This window comes from Tachypleus tridentatus, chromosome 10 (assembly GCF_004210375.1).
Source record: "Tachypleus tridentatus isolate NWPU-2018 chromosome 10, ASM421037v1, whole genome shotgun sequence".
In the NCBI taxonomy this organism is placed as follows: domain Eukaryota; kingdom Metazoa; phylum Arthropoda; class Merostomata; order Xiphosura; family Limulidae; genus Tachypleus; species Tachypleus tridentatus.
The window spans coordinates 42718238-42737016 of NC_134834.1; the positions used below are offsets into that span (position 1 = coordinate 42718238).

The 18779-nt window shown below is 31.1% G+C and overlaps 1 protein-coding gene across 4 annotated transcripts in view; it reads left to right on the forward strand.

The window, feature by feature from the left end:
• LOC143229151 (transcription factor collier-like) overlaps positions 1 to 13260 on the forward strand; it is a 105712-nt gene extending 92452 nt beyond the window's left edge. For 3 of the 4 annotated variants that reach the window (XM_076461036.1, XM_076461035.1, XM_076461034.1), the window contains exons 10-15: positions 1004 to 1130; positions 2486 to 2574; positions 3879 to 4053; positions 5673 to 5846; positions 7964 to 8161; positions 11460 to 13260. In XM_076461036.1, the coding sequence (XP_076317151.1) occupies positions 1004 to 1130; positions 2486 to 2574; positions 3879 to 4053; positions 5673 to 5846; positions 7964 to 8161; positions 11460 to 11566 (870 nt within the window). In that variant the 3' untranslated portion in view covers positions 11567 to 13260. The remainder of the gene's footprint in view (positions 1 to 1003; positions 1131 to 2485; positions 2575 to 3878; positions 4054 to 5672; positions 5847 to 7963; positions 8162 to 11459) is intronic. The other variant, XM_076461037.1, reaches the window with a different exon arrangement.
• The last annotated feature ends 5519 nt before the right edge of the window (positions 13261 to 18779 follow it).

An 18779-nucleotide genomic window follows, 5' to 3' on the forward strand; every position in this document is an offset into this window, starting at 1 on the left:
ATGAGTATGCTAACCAAGATGTGTATTCTTATCATAATTGTTATAAAATTTACTCCGTATGATAGAAAGTGACACATAAACAACTGTTCATTTGAATTGAACGTGTTTTGAAAGAAACATTTGAGGTAAATTGAAATACCTTATATTCACCATTCCTTAGGCTTTTTATCTGCAAATATTCACCAATGTGTAACAATAGATTAATAATTGTTTCACAATAGTACTAATATTTCAACTGAAATAAGCGAGTGTGAAAATCCTGCATAATTCTTTCAGAGAGAGAAATTTACAAAAGTTGGGTTTAGTTATAGATCAAAAATTAAAGTGTTTACATCATTATAATTTAACTAGTAAAGTAAAAACACAATCGATTTTTACCAAATAGTTTAGTTAGTTTCTTTTTGAAAATTATATTAACTTTATTATCGCAGGAGGTATCAACAAACATTGAATGTCATACAGATATTGCTTATTTTCTGCGACTTAAAGGACATATTCGCTATTGAACATACATTTAACAAAAGTTACTTTATAAAAGCTGTTTACAAATTCAGCTGTAATTATTCAACTTATGTATTATTTGACTCTAAAAATGATGAAAAATGAAATGTTAGTTCTAAGCGTATTGTTTGTACCATTAAATTTATTTTATACGACGATATTTTAATTTTCACTTCCCAAAGTGAACGTGAAAACAGTTTTCATTCCATCGGGAAAACATAAATATACAGATTTTGTGTTCTGCAGTTTCAGTTCTTTTTTCACTGAAACTTAATCGTTGATTTATCGCACGAAGTCTTATGAATTATTAATGAAATATTTTTGTCTGCACATAATACCATTCGTAAAAATATTGGTTTCAAAGTGTATGATAGATAGATAGAAAGTACAAAATCTGAATGCATGGGATAAGTACATGTGATGTATTGCACACAACTAAAATGAAGAATTTCACTTGTTGCGTACACTTTCTTATTAAAGTCTGAATTTGCTCTCCCAATAGTTGATTACATCACACGCTATTCGAGTCCAAACTCCCCCACGTCATATCCCTGGTGTTGTGGAAGTAACTTTGTCATACAAATCTAAACAGTTTTGTAAAGGAGCGCCTGGAAGATTTGTCTACGTTTGTAAGTATCTTATTTTCTGCTTTAAAATATAGAAGGATTAATGTTTTCTACTCAACTTTTCATTGTGCTACGCCAGAGACTTCATGTTTCCTTTCTCACCTTTCATTTATCTTTATTATTTCACTTTTCACCTTTATCTTTCTTTTCGTATTTCATTCTCTCATACTTAATATTTATTCTCGTGTTTCAAATTATTCATCCTCACTTTCATCTTTATGTCTTAGTTTTGTACATCAGTTTATTATTCCACATTCCTTTGCTACTCCCAAACTTATCCTCTTTCTTATTATTTTCATTTTAACTTTTTAAAGCACATTTTATGGTGTTTTGTGGCAGTCTATACAAAACTAACTCATCTTTAGTTATTTTTCTGTGTTTATTATTTATCGGCATTTTGCTTTACTTTAAAGTGCTCAGAATTATCTGACGTTAAAGTATAAAAAGTAGGTTATTTTTTAAGTTCTGTATTAATATTATTCACATATTAGCCATAATTGTCCTTACTTTTATTTTACTATTTCTCAAACACACACACACACACGCATATATATATATTAAATAAACAAAATCTGTCTGTTTATTTCTTTACCTGCTTGTCGCTTTTTCTACCGATTTCACTGTACAAGTCACAATTTCCTCACGTAAAGGTACGCGAAACGACAATCTTTTGTAGGCATACACGTCTAGCATCTACTAGCCGAATCGGCATTTTTTATCGTTAACATATGCATTCAACAAATAAAGTGTACACGGAATTAACATTTTTGTGTAAGTTTAAGTTGACATTTAATTTCAAATACGGTATTATAGACCTATTTATTTAGAAATTACTAACTGTACGTTTACTAATATGTCATATATTTAACCTCACACTCAAAAGAAATCTGTGCAATATTAGAATGTTGTGTGTGAAAACCAAATACTGGCTTAGTTTATAAAATAAACAGTTATACTGTCTACCATAAAATATATTATGTGAAAGATGAAAAGAGTAAGGTTTACATTATAATTTTTATCATGTAAAATGAAAATAAAGTCAAATCAGCAAATTTTTTACTTTTTTTCTCTAATAGTTCAATACCAGGAAATGGATTTTCTCTTTTGACACATTAAGTACAATATTGCCTTTATATTTATCAATGTAATAACGTAGATACGGCAATAAATTCATAAAAATATATTTGCATTTACATTAAAGTAAAACTAAATATAATATAACATACATTTTTCACGTTTGAAAATTTAATATTTGAGTAGGGATGACAGGGGATGGGGAATAGAAAACCTTGGCAACGCTGGGTAACGATATTTGTCTCCTATATTTTTTAGTGTAATTAACATTTACTTTTCCGTAGCTCTGAATGAGCCTACAATTGATTATGGTTTCCAACGTTTGGCGAAACTTATCCCTAGACACCCCGGCGATCCAGAAAAACTTCCCAAGGTAAGAATATTAAATTGAAATTGTAAAAAAAAACGTATTCTTGCTTCATCTATTAATAAAAAAGGTGATTTTACTAAATATTTGGGGTTCACTTTGATACTAAGATAGGCGTAGCCTAGTGATTAGCGTAATTCTAGTTTCTTAAGTTCATTCCACATATTTTCAATTGGATTGACACCTGGTGATTGAGGTGGCCAAAAGAGATGACTGAAGTCTTCGTTATTTTTCTCAAACCACGCAAATGCAATTTGGGCAAGGTGGATGGAAGCACTGTTCTACTGAAAGAAGACACCACTATTATTCCTGAACGCAATTGATCATGTATTATACTGAGGTAAGCTGTGGTATCTATTTAGCCTTTTAAAGCCACAAAATGACCTAAGAAACATGCCCCATACTATTACTCCATCACCAAAAACTTTGAAGCTTGGAAGAGAGGTCGAGTGATCCAATTGCTTTCTTCAAATCTGTTTTCTCCCATCATTGGAAAAAGTAGAGCGTTACTCTTTGCACCCGATTCCTTTTTACCAGTCTTCATTACTTCAATCTCTGCACTTATTACACTACTCGAAACATTTTGTCTTATTGGTAACCGAGATCAGTAGTTTACTCAATGACCTTCTACTGCCGCACTCTTTTCATTGAAAATTTCTTCGCATAGTACGGGCAGAGATTGGATTGGGTTACCCTGCATTTAATATCACTATCAGTTGATCTGTTGTTTGATGACTATTGAACTTTACCATCCTGTATAACAGCCTTTCTGTTACGATGTGTTTGCAGTTACAATTTCCCCTCGCAGAAAACTTTTTATTCACATTTCACCATTATCGACAAACTTGAAAAACTAATGTATTGGAGAAACCTACCAACAAAACTGCACTGACCCATACGGCACCTGCTACACGTGTACCCTCTGTCATACCTCTTTTGAACGCTGTTTTGTCGTTGTTTTTGTTTTTTTCCTTTTTCCATATCTACAAATGAGCTTATTCCAGTCATTTATTGCGTTGTAAGGAACAATTGACATATCATATGATCAACTAATTTGCATCTTCAGCTCAAGTAAGACCTATGTCTAAAAGGATACAAAGGTTCTAATAAATAATGTTTATTATTTAAGTATGTATGTGAGTGCCTCCGTTGTTGTTATTTGAAGAAATTACTTCATAATAAAAATACTAAGAATATATTTGTTAAAATTGGTCCTGAAATTGCAATATGGCCATCAAAGTATTAGTTCTGTGTAGTTATATCAATAATAGGCAAACATTATTGAAACGTAACACACTTTGGTTTGCTAGGAGATCATATTAAAGCGAGCAGCGGATTTAGCAGAAGCCCTGTATAGCATGCCAAGGAACAACCAGCTAGCACTTCCAGCACCACGATCCCCAGCTCTAAACAATACCACAGCGATGTCAGGCTTCAATGCATACACTGGTCAGTTGGCTGTAAACGTTCAAGAAAATGGTACAGGTAAGCAAAAATAGCTTACAATAAAATTAAACTTTTGAAAATAACCAATAAAGAGGATGGTAGTTTTCTTGAAGCTAACTTGTGAAAGATTTAAAGCGAATAACTTTATACAATCTCGCTTACTGTACTCGACTTACAACGGTATTTCACCAACAAAATTATAAATCTCATCTTCTGTTTGCCGATATATTCTGAAAAACAAGCTTCATAAAACATTAAGAGCAAAAAAAAAAAAAAACCAAAGCAAAGTGTTTCGAGACCACAAACCTGCAGTTCACTACTTGAACCAAGTAACTCGAAAGCTCAGTTTAATTTACATTGTATATGTACGTGAGATATTTGCAGATATATTTGTCTGTTCAGAATGTATACATGAGTATACTTTTTTAGCATTCAGAAACACAAGGGAACCATTCTGTTTAAATGGTGTTCGAAACTTAGTAGAATACTTCAAAATGACAGTGTTAAGGATTTGTTTTAGTTTATATTTATACCAATATTAGCGTATTTAATTAAAACAAATAAGAGCTTCAAACCATTTGCAAAAATCTACTTACACAGTTTCATTATTGAACGAATATTATTTAAACAGCATAGTGCTTTCAAGAGTGTTCTTAAAGACATTGACAAACAAATTTTACTTAAAGTTAATAAAGAAAGAGAATGAACACTACACTTCTTTCAACTACGATTAACCTATCACTGATTTCTTTACCACAGTAACTTTTAAAAAAATTAATGATAATGATAACAGAATAACTAAAATAATCTTCACATCAATGAAAACCGATTGTTGATAATAGATTCACATGGCCTTCACATCATCTTTTTCTTGTGTTTGAAAAAAGTACTCCATCTAGCGAGCTCTGATATATATTTATTTATTTTTCTGTATTAATATACATATTATCGGTCAAATCTCGTTAGTTCTTGAAAGTATTTTCAAAAATAATTTTCAAAAATAATATGTTAATATTCATGTTATTAACATATTATGTATGTCTAGAGCCTTAGTAGTAAGTATTGTTTTTTATATATTTCATCTGTGAGGATTTTTTTCTACCATAATAAAAGTTATTAACTCCATATAGAAAAGCTATTTTAAAATTGGTTGTGTATGCTTGGCTCCTTATTTTGCTAAAACGTAAGCCATGGAAAGTGATGAACACATTTATAACTTCATAGTTCAACCAAAATGCGCAAAACTATTTTTTATTCTGTTCCATTTCAACAGTTATTAATTTATGTTTAGTTTAAAATAGGCATAACAAACACAATTATGTCACTTTGTTACGTGTGTCTATTTTCTTCTTAATAAATATTTATTTCTGAAACTACAATAGTTAAAGGAAGTTAATTCCTTGTTTAACAGCAGTAGCATCATGTAGTTCATCAGTTTAATCAAAGAGTTCAACTCGTTTTTAAAACTTCATCATAGAACTTGTTACAAGAGTAACACAGTGTTGTCAAGAACATTTGGAAATCACGGAATTTTTTACTGATTTTAAGGTTGCTGCTGCTTTTACCATTGTAGTAATAGAGCAGATTTGCGTATTGTAGTGTTTATGTTACATTATAGAGATTATAGCTTATATTTCATCCCCCCATTTCTTATCCAGAGTATGGACGAGTCCAGAGCAATAGTGTATCCCCCAGAGGATACGGATCGAACACATCGACCCCCCATAGCACAAACGGAGCGTCTTACGGGGCGGCGACCATGAATGGAGGTTATGGAGGGCCAGGAAATCTTGGGAATATGGCGGTACCAGGTTCTCCGGGTCTTTTTAATGGTAAGAAGAGAAATTTGTATTTAGATTTATTTTTAGAGATGCTTAACAATATGCCACTTCATTTAAAAATTATATAACAGTAATAACTGTCATTGTAAAGCAATGCTATCACCACTTTAGGTAAACATGGACAAATAAGTACTTGCTGTTATTCAAAAATTATACCAGCAAGACTTCAGTTAAACGTTATCAAAACAGTAGTAGTTGTTACTTTAAAGCAACACTTGCACATTTCGGTTAAATATGGACAAAATAGTAGCGGTTGTTATTGTAAAGCAACACTCACGCCATTCTTATTAAACTTTGATAAAAGAGAAGCAATTATCGTTCTAAATAAACGGTAATAACCTTTTCAGATAAACATGGAAAATAGAAATAGCCGTCATTCTAAAATAACGCTTGTATCACTTTAATTAAACAGCAGTAGTTATCATTCCCAAGTAACACTATAACTACTTTAGTTAAACATGAACAAAACAGTAATGGCCGTCATTCTAAAGTAATACAAGTACCACGTTATTTAAACATAGACAAAACATTAATGGTCGTCATTCTAAAGTAACACTAGAACCACTTTATTTAAACATGGACAGAACAACAGTAGTTATCACTCTATCGCAGCTTTAACATCACTTTTATTAAATGTGGACAAAACACACTCGTTCTCATTCTAAAACAAGAGGGCTGTCTCTTTAGCCCTCTCTGATTTAACAGTGATATAATGCAATGATAACAGCTAGTCAACACCACCCACCGCCAAGTCTTAAGCTACTCTCTTACCAAAGAATAATGGGATTGATCGTAACATAATAACGCCCCATATCTGAAATTGTAAGTATTTTCGAATCCTTGTATTCGAACCCGCGATCTCCAGATTGCGAGTCGAGCACCCTAAAAATAAAGCCATGTTAGGTCAAAATATATAAATTCTAGATGTGATTTTCTGAATATCTTTGTGATATACTGCAAAGTAGTCTAAAACATACTTTTGATTATTTAAAAAGTTATTTCAGTTAAATAATTCCAGATTGTATGAAATAAAAATTCTTAATGTGTTTAACTAAACATATTAAATGCAAATTTCTGTTCATGCTTACTGTTGATTTAAATGCATTAAATGCAAAACCTTTTGAATGGTTATTATTAAAGTTAACACATTAAGTGCAATGTTCTTTTAATGCATAATGTTGCCTTAAAGTATTAGTTGAAAAATTCTTTATACGCAGTGCAGACTTAACAAAGCAAATCTTTCTGCGAATATTGTTAACAAACACATTAAATGTAGAATTTTTGTACATAAGTTTTATTTATTGTAACACGCTAAAATGAAAAGTTACGTGGAATAATATTGTAGTTTCCACGTTGAACTTTTCATATGTATAAACCTTTAGTCGTATGGAAGTATTTTTGTAAAATTTATTGACTGCTTTTTTAAAATTTATTTAGTTTAGAGAAAACAAGTTTGACAGTAAACATTCGAAAGCAAGTAATAATAATAAAATGAAGTTAAATATTTGTAATGTTAAATAGGTTGTACAAAGGGAAAACATTATTTTAAACAACAAGATACTTAACTAATAAGCTTAATTATTGTAAATCCTCTTTGAAAAGTGGATCTTCTGTATGAGATTTAAGCAAACGCCAAAAAAACTAACGACTCTGAGGGTTAGAAGCATACTGTCTGACGCCATTTTACAGACCAGAATAAATAATCGTATATTAAACCACTTTTGTTACGAACCATTACTTTTTTCATGACATGTGTATGGAGAAAGTGAGAACCCATGATATACAAGTATATGGTTATTTTTCACACTTTTTATATTCGGTTTTGTTTCTGTTTTGCATATTCGATAAACAAAATTTTAAAATATATACGTAACCCACAAACTACGGTTAGGCTGCTATAATTACAATCAGATCTAGTGTGTAAATATCATTTTTTAAATATCTGTACATAAAGCTATAATAAACAAAAAAAGCTTTATTTAGTCAGACAATGGGTTACCTGTCTGTACAGAATGACACTTGTTTATTTTGATATATTTTGTTGAAACCAACTAAGTTATTTAAACAAAACTTGGTCTGACATGTCGTCCCCTGTATTGTCGGCTCAGTACCGTGTTTTACTGGTGGTGGAGGATCGGGAACTTCGTCACAAGCCTTGTTCTCCGGAAGCCTGGCCATGGGCAACAGGCTGTCAGATGTCCGACAAGAGGGTGCCTTTGCCCTGGTCTCTTCCTCGTCTTGCAGCAGTACTGTGTTTGGGTCATGCCCCGGGAGGGGGGTTGCGGCTACTTTTCCCTGCAGAAAAGGTGTGTGCATCACCCCTTTTATCAACCGATTAACTAAAACAAACCAGTCGTTAATGAGTTTTCGTTTATAAATGTGTGAGATATAAATCTTGCATACTTTTTGGTATGTTCTACCATAATCCTCAAAAAGTTAGATAAATACATTTGATTCGTGTCCTGCACCAGCCATCTCTTTTAAAGACCGATCGTAGCGTAATAGTCGTGAATTTTCATCTCACTTATGCTGTATGTAAAAATAAGTAAGTAAATAGATACAATTTTAGCAAAAAAACTTTATTTTTAATTATCTTTTATATAATTTAAATATAACTTGGCTTTAGATTTGTTAATTTGACTAAATGTTCAAACGCAGTCCTTGAGTTTTACATATAATGTGACTTTTACTTCAGTCTTTACCTTCTATTCTAATCTTCCTAAACATTCTTCATTTCAATTGAATTGTCTTATTAAACAGTTAATTAGACTTAGATTCCTTGGCTTCATTACACTTGTGCCATTACTCAGCATTAACAATATTGGCCAAACACTGCAGAAAAATAGATCAGGATAAGCTAAACTTTTTTGTTATTGTTCTGCTTCTTTTCTAGTTTGTTGGAGATATTTAGTTCTATTTGTTATTAAATAAGTTGCAATTTTCAATAATTTGAACTATTTTCAAGAGTAAACAATATCTGTTAATATTTTTACATATAGATAAACAAGTATAATTTATTTTAGCTACATTTGTTTTCATGAATTTTTTTCTTAGTTCTATACTTCATATAACATATTCAGTATCTTCGCAACTGACACCTGTAGCAGATTAAATAACATTAATTTTGTTACACCTAAGAAAATGTCTAATAACTAAACAATTTGACCTTCATTATGAATATGCCACAATTGATTTATCGCTATCTGAGATATTACCTAGTAGTTTTTACAATGGTACTTTCTTGTTTCATTATAATTCTCTAAGATATAATTGATATTATAACACTTTTTCAATAAATATCGAAAAGGCCTACAATCTTTGATGAAAGTTTAATAACAGAAGTTTCAGGTGACTGCGTAATTGTAGAATAGTGTATCTACCCAAACTTATATTAATTACGTAAGGTCACACTATATAACTAAATAAAATAGCATTGCATTTTATAAATAAAATCACACTATTGAGCTACTCAAAGTTACACACGGTGAAGCTGAATCAGATTGCATCGTTTAACTACATAATATTACCAAGTGTAACTAAATCAAGTCAATTACATAGCTACATAGAACTATATAGTGTAACTACGTCAAGTTATATTGTTGAACTAAATTAAATAAGGCAGTGTAACTGAGCCAAGTTGCATTGTGTAACTACGCAAAGCTGCGTTCTATTACTATATAGTGTAACTACGTCAAGTTATATTGTTGAACTAAATTAAATAAGGCAGTGTAACTGAGCCAAGTTGCATTGTGTAACTACGCAAAGCTGCGTTCTATTACTGTATAAAATTGTAAAATTAGGGTATCTGTTTTTGGCTGGATTAATCTTTTTACGCATATGATTTATGCCTGTCCTTGTCTGATGTTTTAACCTCTTCAATTTTGTGGTTTGTAATGTTTCATTTACTAAGTTTTATCAACTTTTATTTTACCCGCTGTCCGTCAAGTAGATCACGTTAACTTAGTGTTTAACGATATAAATATTAATAGAACTGAAGCGTGACAGATTCGGTAGGCTTGAACACTTTCTATCGTCGGTTGTCACTGGTTCGATTCGGTTAGATTAAACATACAGATGGCACTGAATGTTATTGTTTGCGAAACACAGCGCTGATACGGTATAAATCATAACTTAGTGATTATAAATACTTGCGTAAACAGTTAAAACGTTACACATGTTTGTTTACCTGACTTTGAAGCAACCGTTTGCGTTATCTCAAACAACCAATAAATCACTTTCCATTGTTATGAAAGTACTTTAAGATTAATAATATTAGCAATTACTCTAAAGCCACTACTAAGACAACGAACATTGGGCTTTTGTCTTTATTATGGAAACTATGTTATTACTCGTACGTAACATTGTTTGCATTTCTTTATCAGTATGTATTATATCTCCATATTTAATTTATTTAGCAGTGTTAATGTCATTTGATAACGTTCATAATCCTCTTATCAGCACCATATTCTATTAATCAAGCTTAAAAGGTCAAAAGCACGTATTCAACATCGATTTAATCAAAATTATTTCTATCTGTTGTTTCTATTATTGCTATTACCCATAAACTATACACTATGAATTACATCTGCACTTTTGACGACCGTTGTGCCTCAACTTCAACCGGGTGTTACAAATAAATTTGGGTCCGGCATGGCCAGGTGGTTAAGGCGCTCGACTCGTAATCCGAGGGTCACGGGTTCGAATCTCCGTCACGCCAAATATGCTTGCCCTTTCAGCCGTGTGAGCGTTATAATTTGACGGTTAATCTCATTATTTGTTGGTAAAAGAGTAACCCAAGAGTTGGCGGTGGGTAGTGATGACTACCTGCCTTCCCTGTAGTCTTACACTGCTAAATTAGAAACGGCTAGCGCAGATAGCCCTTGTGCAGCTTTGCGCAAAATTCAAAGACAAACAAATAAATTTGTGACAGCCACAAAACAAAACCTTATTTTTGTTTTGAGAAAAGGTAGAATGACTTCCTCGAAAAGGTTATTTATCTGATCTCCTTTATAATTTAATGATTTTCATTAAGATTAAATTTGTTTCGTCATTTCTTTGAAAATGCTAATTGTACTTGAAGCCGTACCACTTTCTCTACCCTAATACAATAATAAAAACTAAAAATTATTAATTTTGATAAATATATCAATGATAAAGCTGCCGTAGAATGTGTCATTGCAAACTTACAGCTGTTATAACCTATACTGACTTTAATACCACTTTCTAATCCTTTAATTGGACTTGAATAGATAATATGTATACACAGTTTCCTAAACAAGACCAACGCATATTCGTCGAAACCTGAAAGATACCACAATAAGTCTGACGGTTGGAGACTAGTATAGTTACAATAGTACTTACAATACCTTAAAGACAGTACATCTTGTCACTGTACAATGACAGCTTGTGTATATATTTAGGAAATTTATAATTTGTTTTCCTTCGTGAAATTTATGAAGTATATCCTAAATCAGATTATTTTGAAAATGAGGCTAAATTATACCCGTGAATTATTTTTAGACAAGGTATAATTTTATATTATTAGAACTTCCATTTTCTTAGAGTGCCGAAAGGTAAAAAATTTACTTTTTTTTTGTATTTCAGGAATGGGCGGGATTGTATCTTCACCGTTTGCAACCATGAATCCTTTTGCTCTGCCAACTTGCAACGGTCAGTCATATGGCAGCTCAATCGTTTCTTCAGCCAAATGACCAGAATGGTATACGCACATCCCTGCTCCTCAGGTCGCAGAAGTCAACTTCGCACACTAGTGACTGAAGAGAATGGCTAAGCCTAACTGACAAACCTCAGATTTTAAAACCAAAGATTTTACCTGAATCAAGTTTGTTCTTTCTTTTTTTTTGTGATTGTGTTTTGATCTCAGCTTTTTAGGCGTTTGAGCCTTATTTAAGCCTGTGGAGAACTTCTAGGGTTGTGCGCATTCCAACGTCTACGTTGAAAAGCGAAATTACAAACTGTACACCATCAAAAAGGATAAAATGATCCTTAAAACTTCAAGACTATGTATTCCTTGACCAAGAAAGAAAGATATAGTTTATCAGTTTGTCCTTATGAAATGTTGTTTTGTGTGATATATATAGTAAAACGTTTTGTGACCAAAGAATTATGTAACATACGATGAAACAGTTACTGGAATAATTATTCTTTAGCGATTGTATTAAGGGAACTTGTGAGAAGCTGTTTTCACAGCAGAAGAGGTCAAGGTCATATTCAAAAGAAATTCTCTTTCTTTTCCTTTTTAATTGGTTGAAACGTGTAGGTAACGTTTGAACTACAAATGATACCTATATATTTTCGTGCTCAATTGTTGTTATATTTATGGCGTATTTAGAGTGACGGTTATGGCTATTTGATGTTACTTGTTGCCATGATTGATTTTTTTATGCATTTCACTATAGTAGTATGAATTCTGCATGGCAAAAATCATTAATTATGCTAATATATATATGAGGGTTCTTTTTCTAGTCCTGTAAAAAGGAATGCTATGAGCTTCAACTTTTACAGAACAGTAATTGTATAAAACATGACACAGTAAAGAGAATAAATAACTTATTGAGGTGCCGTCTTCAAAACGAAGTCCTTTTGTGGTAAGCAGTAGATTTACGCACTTACATTATTAAAATTCGGGGTTTGAGATCCTGCCGTGAACAGAGCGCAGATATTTATTATATATCTATGCGCTCAAAAAACAATATCAAAAACTAATTTATAATATATCAAATTTGAATTTATACTTCTCAGATTTTGTGACACAAGGAAAGGCTCAATGATTTTTAGCGTTTTTCTTAGATTGATTTTTTACATAAAAATGCTCTGTAAAGAAATCTTTTTTTTTCTGATAATGTTTCATATTGATTTTTTGAACGGTCCACAAATCACACAAAGTGAAACGAATTTGTATTTTTCCTATTCTTCGAACATGGACTCAACAAAAGTTATTACTGAAGATTACGCCTCACCTGACACAACTAAAACCTGGCCGTGATCCATGGAATTCTAGTGGCACTTATTGGTTTAAAGGATGTGCTTATCTCACCTCTTGCGTGCCATTTGTAAAGTTTACCACTCGTACTCATGTAAATAAAAAGCGTAAACACTCATTTTGTGATCTTATTGTAAAATGTTCTATGTAAAGATTGTATTTATTTCTTGTATTTTCTCTGGGAGTGTCAAAGTGTTACTTAAGTTTCTGGGTGGAATTTCAAACAAGTTTTTTTATTTGTCTTCATCAAGAATTTCACATTTCGATGATTAATTCACCAAACTCAATATATTGTTTTCCATACAGTTAACCCGAAATATTATTTAAGCCTGCTATTCACTAGTTGTGGCTCAGTTTTGTACTTTCTCTTGTAGTCGTGCAATAAAGTGTCCATCTTGTAAAGCAAGGATTAGATGTTTTTACATACTGAGGGATAAGTGACCTAAATACAGGCATAATAGATTCAATCACTTAACTGCGTTTTGCACATAAACAATTATGTTTTTTTTCTTGAAATGTGAATAAACAGTTTTAAAATTCAGATTAAGACAATTATAATTACTTTGTGTTGTTTCCAATGTTCCTGAGTTTTTATCTTCTCTTCAGTAAAAAAAATCAGCTTTTACTTATTTTAAATTTTCTTACTCATAGTTGGAAATAAGTACAGGAAAAATACTTGTTTTTTAAAAAAGAAGAGTCAATGGATGAGTTGAAAATTCGCACACACACGCCTGTTTGATATACGTACTGTTTTTTATTTACCATAACACTCGTTTTGTTTCAAGTAAAAAAAATGATATAATAATAATTTTCTTTTCCTGCGCTTTTTAAAGTTTCATTAAATCTCGTGGCAAAATGTAATAATAAGAGCATGTCCGCCTATTTAAAAACAAGAATAAATTGACATTCAACGATTTATAAGCATAATCAATTAGTAAGGTGTCAAACAACTATTATATTAGCATAATGTACTTCCTCATACAAGTACGTTGTTATCAACTTACATAAAGTCAAATTAGAAAACATTCGACGAAAATTTTTAAAAACGTTTAAATAGTATTAAGAACTTACAAGGCAAGACGATTGATTGATTGATTTAGTGTTTTATGGCACAAAACAGCTAGGCTATCTGCGCCAGACAAGACGAACATTATGTACGGTAGTATATAGAAAACAGCGGGTCCAATCTAATATCATATACGGTAGTATACAGAAGACAATGTGTCCTAGTGTAATCAAATATATGGTAGCACATACGAATCAGTTGTACTTTTATGTTTATGTAAAAACCATTCAGAGCAATCAATGGCATCTTCTTCACTATATACATGTGTGTTTTATAGATTATAAAGTTTTCACACCAGTTTGTTATACCTTCCTTACGATATATAGCAATGCACAATAATAAGCTGTATACTATACATGATATACAACGTCATACAATAATGAAAACACTTAGCAGCTAATATGTAACAATAGGTTACAATCAACTGTAGTTGTTAAGTGATACTGTACAACACGTAATAGTCGTTATAGTTTGTACATGGTATATATCAAGAGATCATAATCACGTATAATTGCTGCTTCATATAGAACAATCAACTGTAGTGTCTATTTAAGATAAAACTAATGAATCACAACGTTTTTTAAATTTTAATGTTAAATTTGCCCTTTTATGAGTGAATCATACACAATAATACAAATTATATGTTATTATTACTTAACCTCAAACCAAGATTGTTAAAGAACGATATTTTTTAGTATTTCTATGTATTCCATGTGCGTGTGACGTTGTGAAATGTGTTTATATATTTGTGTACTGCTGTTTTTAATATAATTAAAGGAAGCAGGGAAACAAACTTGAAGTAAAATGGTGTAACAGTGGACGATACAATAAACTCCAGGTTCTAAGATTTTATGCGATTAATAAAAAAATCGATAAAAATAAAGCCAAAAATGATGGAAAAATAAAAAGAAAGATGCAAGCCTTTATAAACTGAAACTATCCTCAGGGATTTCAACAGAGATGACAGATTCGACTGATGGGCGTTTTACAAATTCTGTTTCTGTGTAACATCATTCTATAAAGTCCAGTAACAGTCCACTACGTGTTTGGTTTTTAAACTCAAACTTCAGTGAGAAATTTATTAACTTGGAATACTGTTCAGTTCATTAGCAATAAATATAGCCCTCTATTAAGTATTTTTTTGGAATCCTCGTTTGTTTTTTTTTAAATTTAAAACTACAGTCGGACATACGCAGTAAATCCAAATTCTTCTGCGTTGAAAAGAGTATTGAAGGCTAAGAAAATATGGAAAAGGTAGAGAACCAACAGTGTTGATTAATAGCATCATAACAAAACGAAGGTCTAAGCCATTTTTTATCATTACAACAAATTTGATTGAATACTGCGGGTAAGAAGAAACAATAGACTGAAGCTAATAGGCAAAGTACAAAGCACAAGTTAAGTAGTTCTACGTAAATAATAGCATTCTTTTCTCATTTTATCACGTCTATAAAACTGTTAGTAGAAGAAAAGGGTAATAAAAAACGACAAACTAAATGGGGTAATTGAAAGAAAATTTCTTTTAACAAAGGGTCAAAATTTAGCAAAAATCCTCGAAATGTATTTACTACAAGTTTGAAATTTGAAACTTAGGAGAAAGAAGATAATATGTTATTATAAAAACCTGGTGGTTATCGCTATGAAAACATTACCAAAAAAAACATTTACATGTCTTATTGTTTATGGTGGTGATGGTGCTTTTTAAAAAATTTTTCAAAGTGTATTGTTTAACACTTCAATAGTTTTTATTACATTTTTAAGTTTTCAATAAAAATATATAAAAAAAGGGCATGATATGTTAGGGAGGCTATTTTGTAAGACAATGAGACACTCCTAATAAGTAGATTGAAATCAATAGACTAATTTAAAGAATATTTCCTTGAGCTAATTTAATAATTATAAAATTGATGCAATATATGAGCACACACCAAAAGTTTACACAGGCCATATAACTTTAAAATACAACTTTGATGGCTTCCTATTTTGTGTTGGTATTCATAAGTTTTCTTCGAAAAACACTAAAAATGTTTTATACTTTATGAGTGCATCCGAAGTCTCATAGTTTAAAAATATCATTACAGTTTTATGTTATTCGTCCAAGCTTATGTTATTAAATCAAATTTAAATAATATATACTTTTCTCTCAAAACCCTCCTGTTCAAAACGTTTAGTTTCTCTGTGTTTTTTAATGGGTAATCTTATCGGCTAACTTACAGTTTTATTATTATTTAAAGAATTCACACACAGAAAAAATATTCAAAAATCTTGATATTCAACATCAACAGATTTTGGAATATCAACTCAGCAGGTCGAGGAAAATACTGAGAAAATTTCAGAGTCTAATGCTTTTTTAAAGCATACAAGCATGAGCTAAAATCATAAAAACACACTCGTCCAGTTTTTACACATAGAATTATATTTGCAGTTGTTAAGGACTTTCTGTATTTTGCAAACATATTCTAATATTTGCGAACGCAGTCTTTATTAAACAAATATGTTTCTTCAACGTTAGCCTTTCCACGACATCTTCTCTTTGTTCTTAATTAGGTCTGCTATAAGATAACACTTTTAAAAAGAGCTATAGCTTCTCTAAGAGCCTGGAAAATATTGTAGCTTGAAAAAGAACTCGCAGGCAAGATTTCGATACAATATAATTTATTTTCCTACTAACGTCGATGTAGCCAACGTTTTTGCATTGGATTTTCATTGAAAATTAAATTAGCCCCCTGCCCTTCTCTTGTACATTCTTTTTTACTGAGTCAGTCTATAAAACAAGCTAGTGTAGCAAAATCTTAGAGTAAAATCAATACCTTGTCGGTCTATCTATTGGAACCTCTCAACAAGCCTCTCTACAGCTCTTTGAGCTAGGGTGCGGTGGACTTACAGCACCGAGCAGGGCCAAAGCTAATGGCATTACTGAATAAGGATGGGTGGGAGCAGCTGTTTCCGATATGTCTAAACAGGGCAGATCAACCTTTTCCGAGGTTTACAACGGAAGAAAAAAAAAGAACCAGCTATTTTGCAGCTTTGCTTTCAATAAACCAAAGACTATTAGGGTTAAGTAGCACATTTAAATGATGCGAAGAGAATCGCGATATGTTACTAATCAAACCCCTTTATATCTTACTGTTTGTTTAAAGATCAAGACAATTTATTTTAAGAATATTTTATTTAAGCTATGCTAATTAAAATGCAGGTTGTGTGATGTTATTAATTACTTGCATTTATTTTAACGATACAATGACCCGATATTCTAATTTTTTATGGACTTGCTATTTTACTATTTTATGTTAACAAAATATTATGTAGATATTTTATGTTATACATATATAAATATATACATGGATTACATAGTTCCTAAACAAAGGTTAACCTAAAAACTGTTTTTATTTTCTGTGTCATATCTTAAAACACTTTTTCAATCAAAACAGTCTCACGTTAACGATAGATAAGTAAAAAACTGATATAAAAACACAGTGTGAGAAAAACCATACATTAGTAAGAGATGTCTGTCGAAAGAGGACCTATACATTCAATTCAATTTACCGTGGCTACAAGATTTAGCATTCGTTTTAAAGCTTTACATCTTAGCACTAATTTCTATTTGATAACTATGAATAAACCATAATATAATTATTTATATTTTTCTTTTGAATTAAATGTATTTGAATTATATCATAATGATAGTCTATTTTTGAGTACCCTAATCGATTTGTTATTTTATGTTACGTATTTATAGCTGATTATATAACCTGCTTATCTTATTCTTTGCCATTTTGATAACTTTGATTTTTCTTATACTACATGGTATTACAACTGAACATTGTTATCTGAGATACTTATTATACAACGCAGTATTACAACTGAATATTGTTACCTGAAATACTATATTATGCTACATGGTATTACAACTGAATATTGTTACCTGAAATACTATATTATGCTACATGGTATTACAACTGAACATTGTTACCTGAGATACTTATTAAACTACATGGTATTACAACTGAACATTGTTACCTGAAATACTATATTATGCTACATGGTATTACAACTGAATATTGTTACCTGAAATACTATATTATGCTACATGGTATTACAACTGAACATTGTTACCTGAAATACTATATTATGCTACATGGTATTACAACTGAACATTGTTATCTGAGATACTTATTAAACTACATGGTATTACAACTGAACATTGTTATCTGAGATACTTATTAAACTACATGGTATTACAACTGAACATTGTTATCTGAGATACTTATTAAACTACATGGTATTACAACTGAACATTGTTATCTGAGATACTTATTATACAACGCAGTATTACAACTGAATATTGTTACCTGAAATACTATATTATGCTACATGGTATTACAACTGAACATTGTTACCTGAAATACTATATTATGCTACATGGTATTACAACTGAACATTGTTATCTGAGATACTTATTAAACAACATGGTATTACAACTGAACATTGTTACCTGAAATACTATATTATGCTACATGGTATTACAACTGAATATTGTTACCTGAAATACTATATTATGCTACATGGTATTACAACTGAACATTGTTACCTGAAATACTATATTATGCTACATGGTATTACAACTGAACATTGTTATCTGAGATACTTATTAAACTACATGGTATTACAACTGAACATTGTTATCTGAGATACTTATTAAACTACATGGTATTACAACTGAACATTGTTATCTGAGATACTTATTAAACTACATGGTATTACAACTGAACATTGTTATCTGAGATACTTATTATACAACGCAGTATTACAACTGAATATTGTTATCTGAAATACTATATTATGCTACATGGTA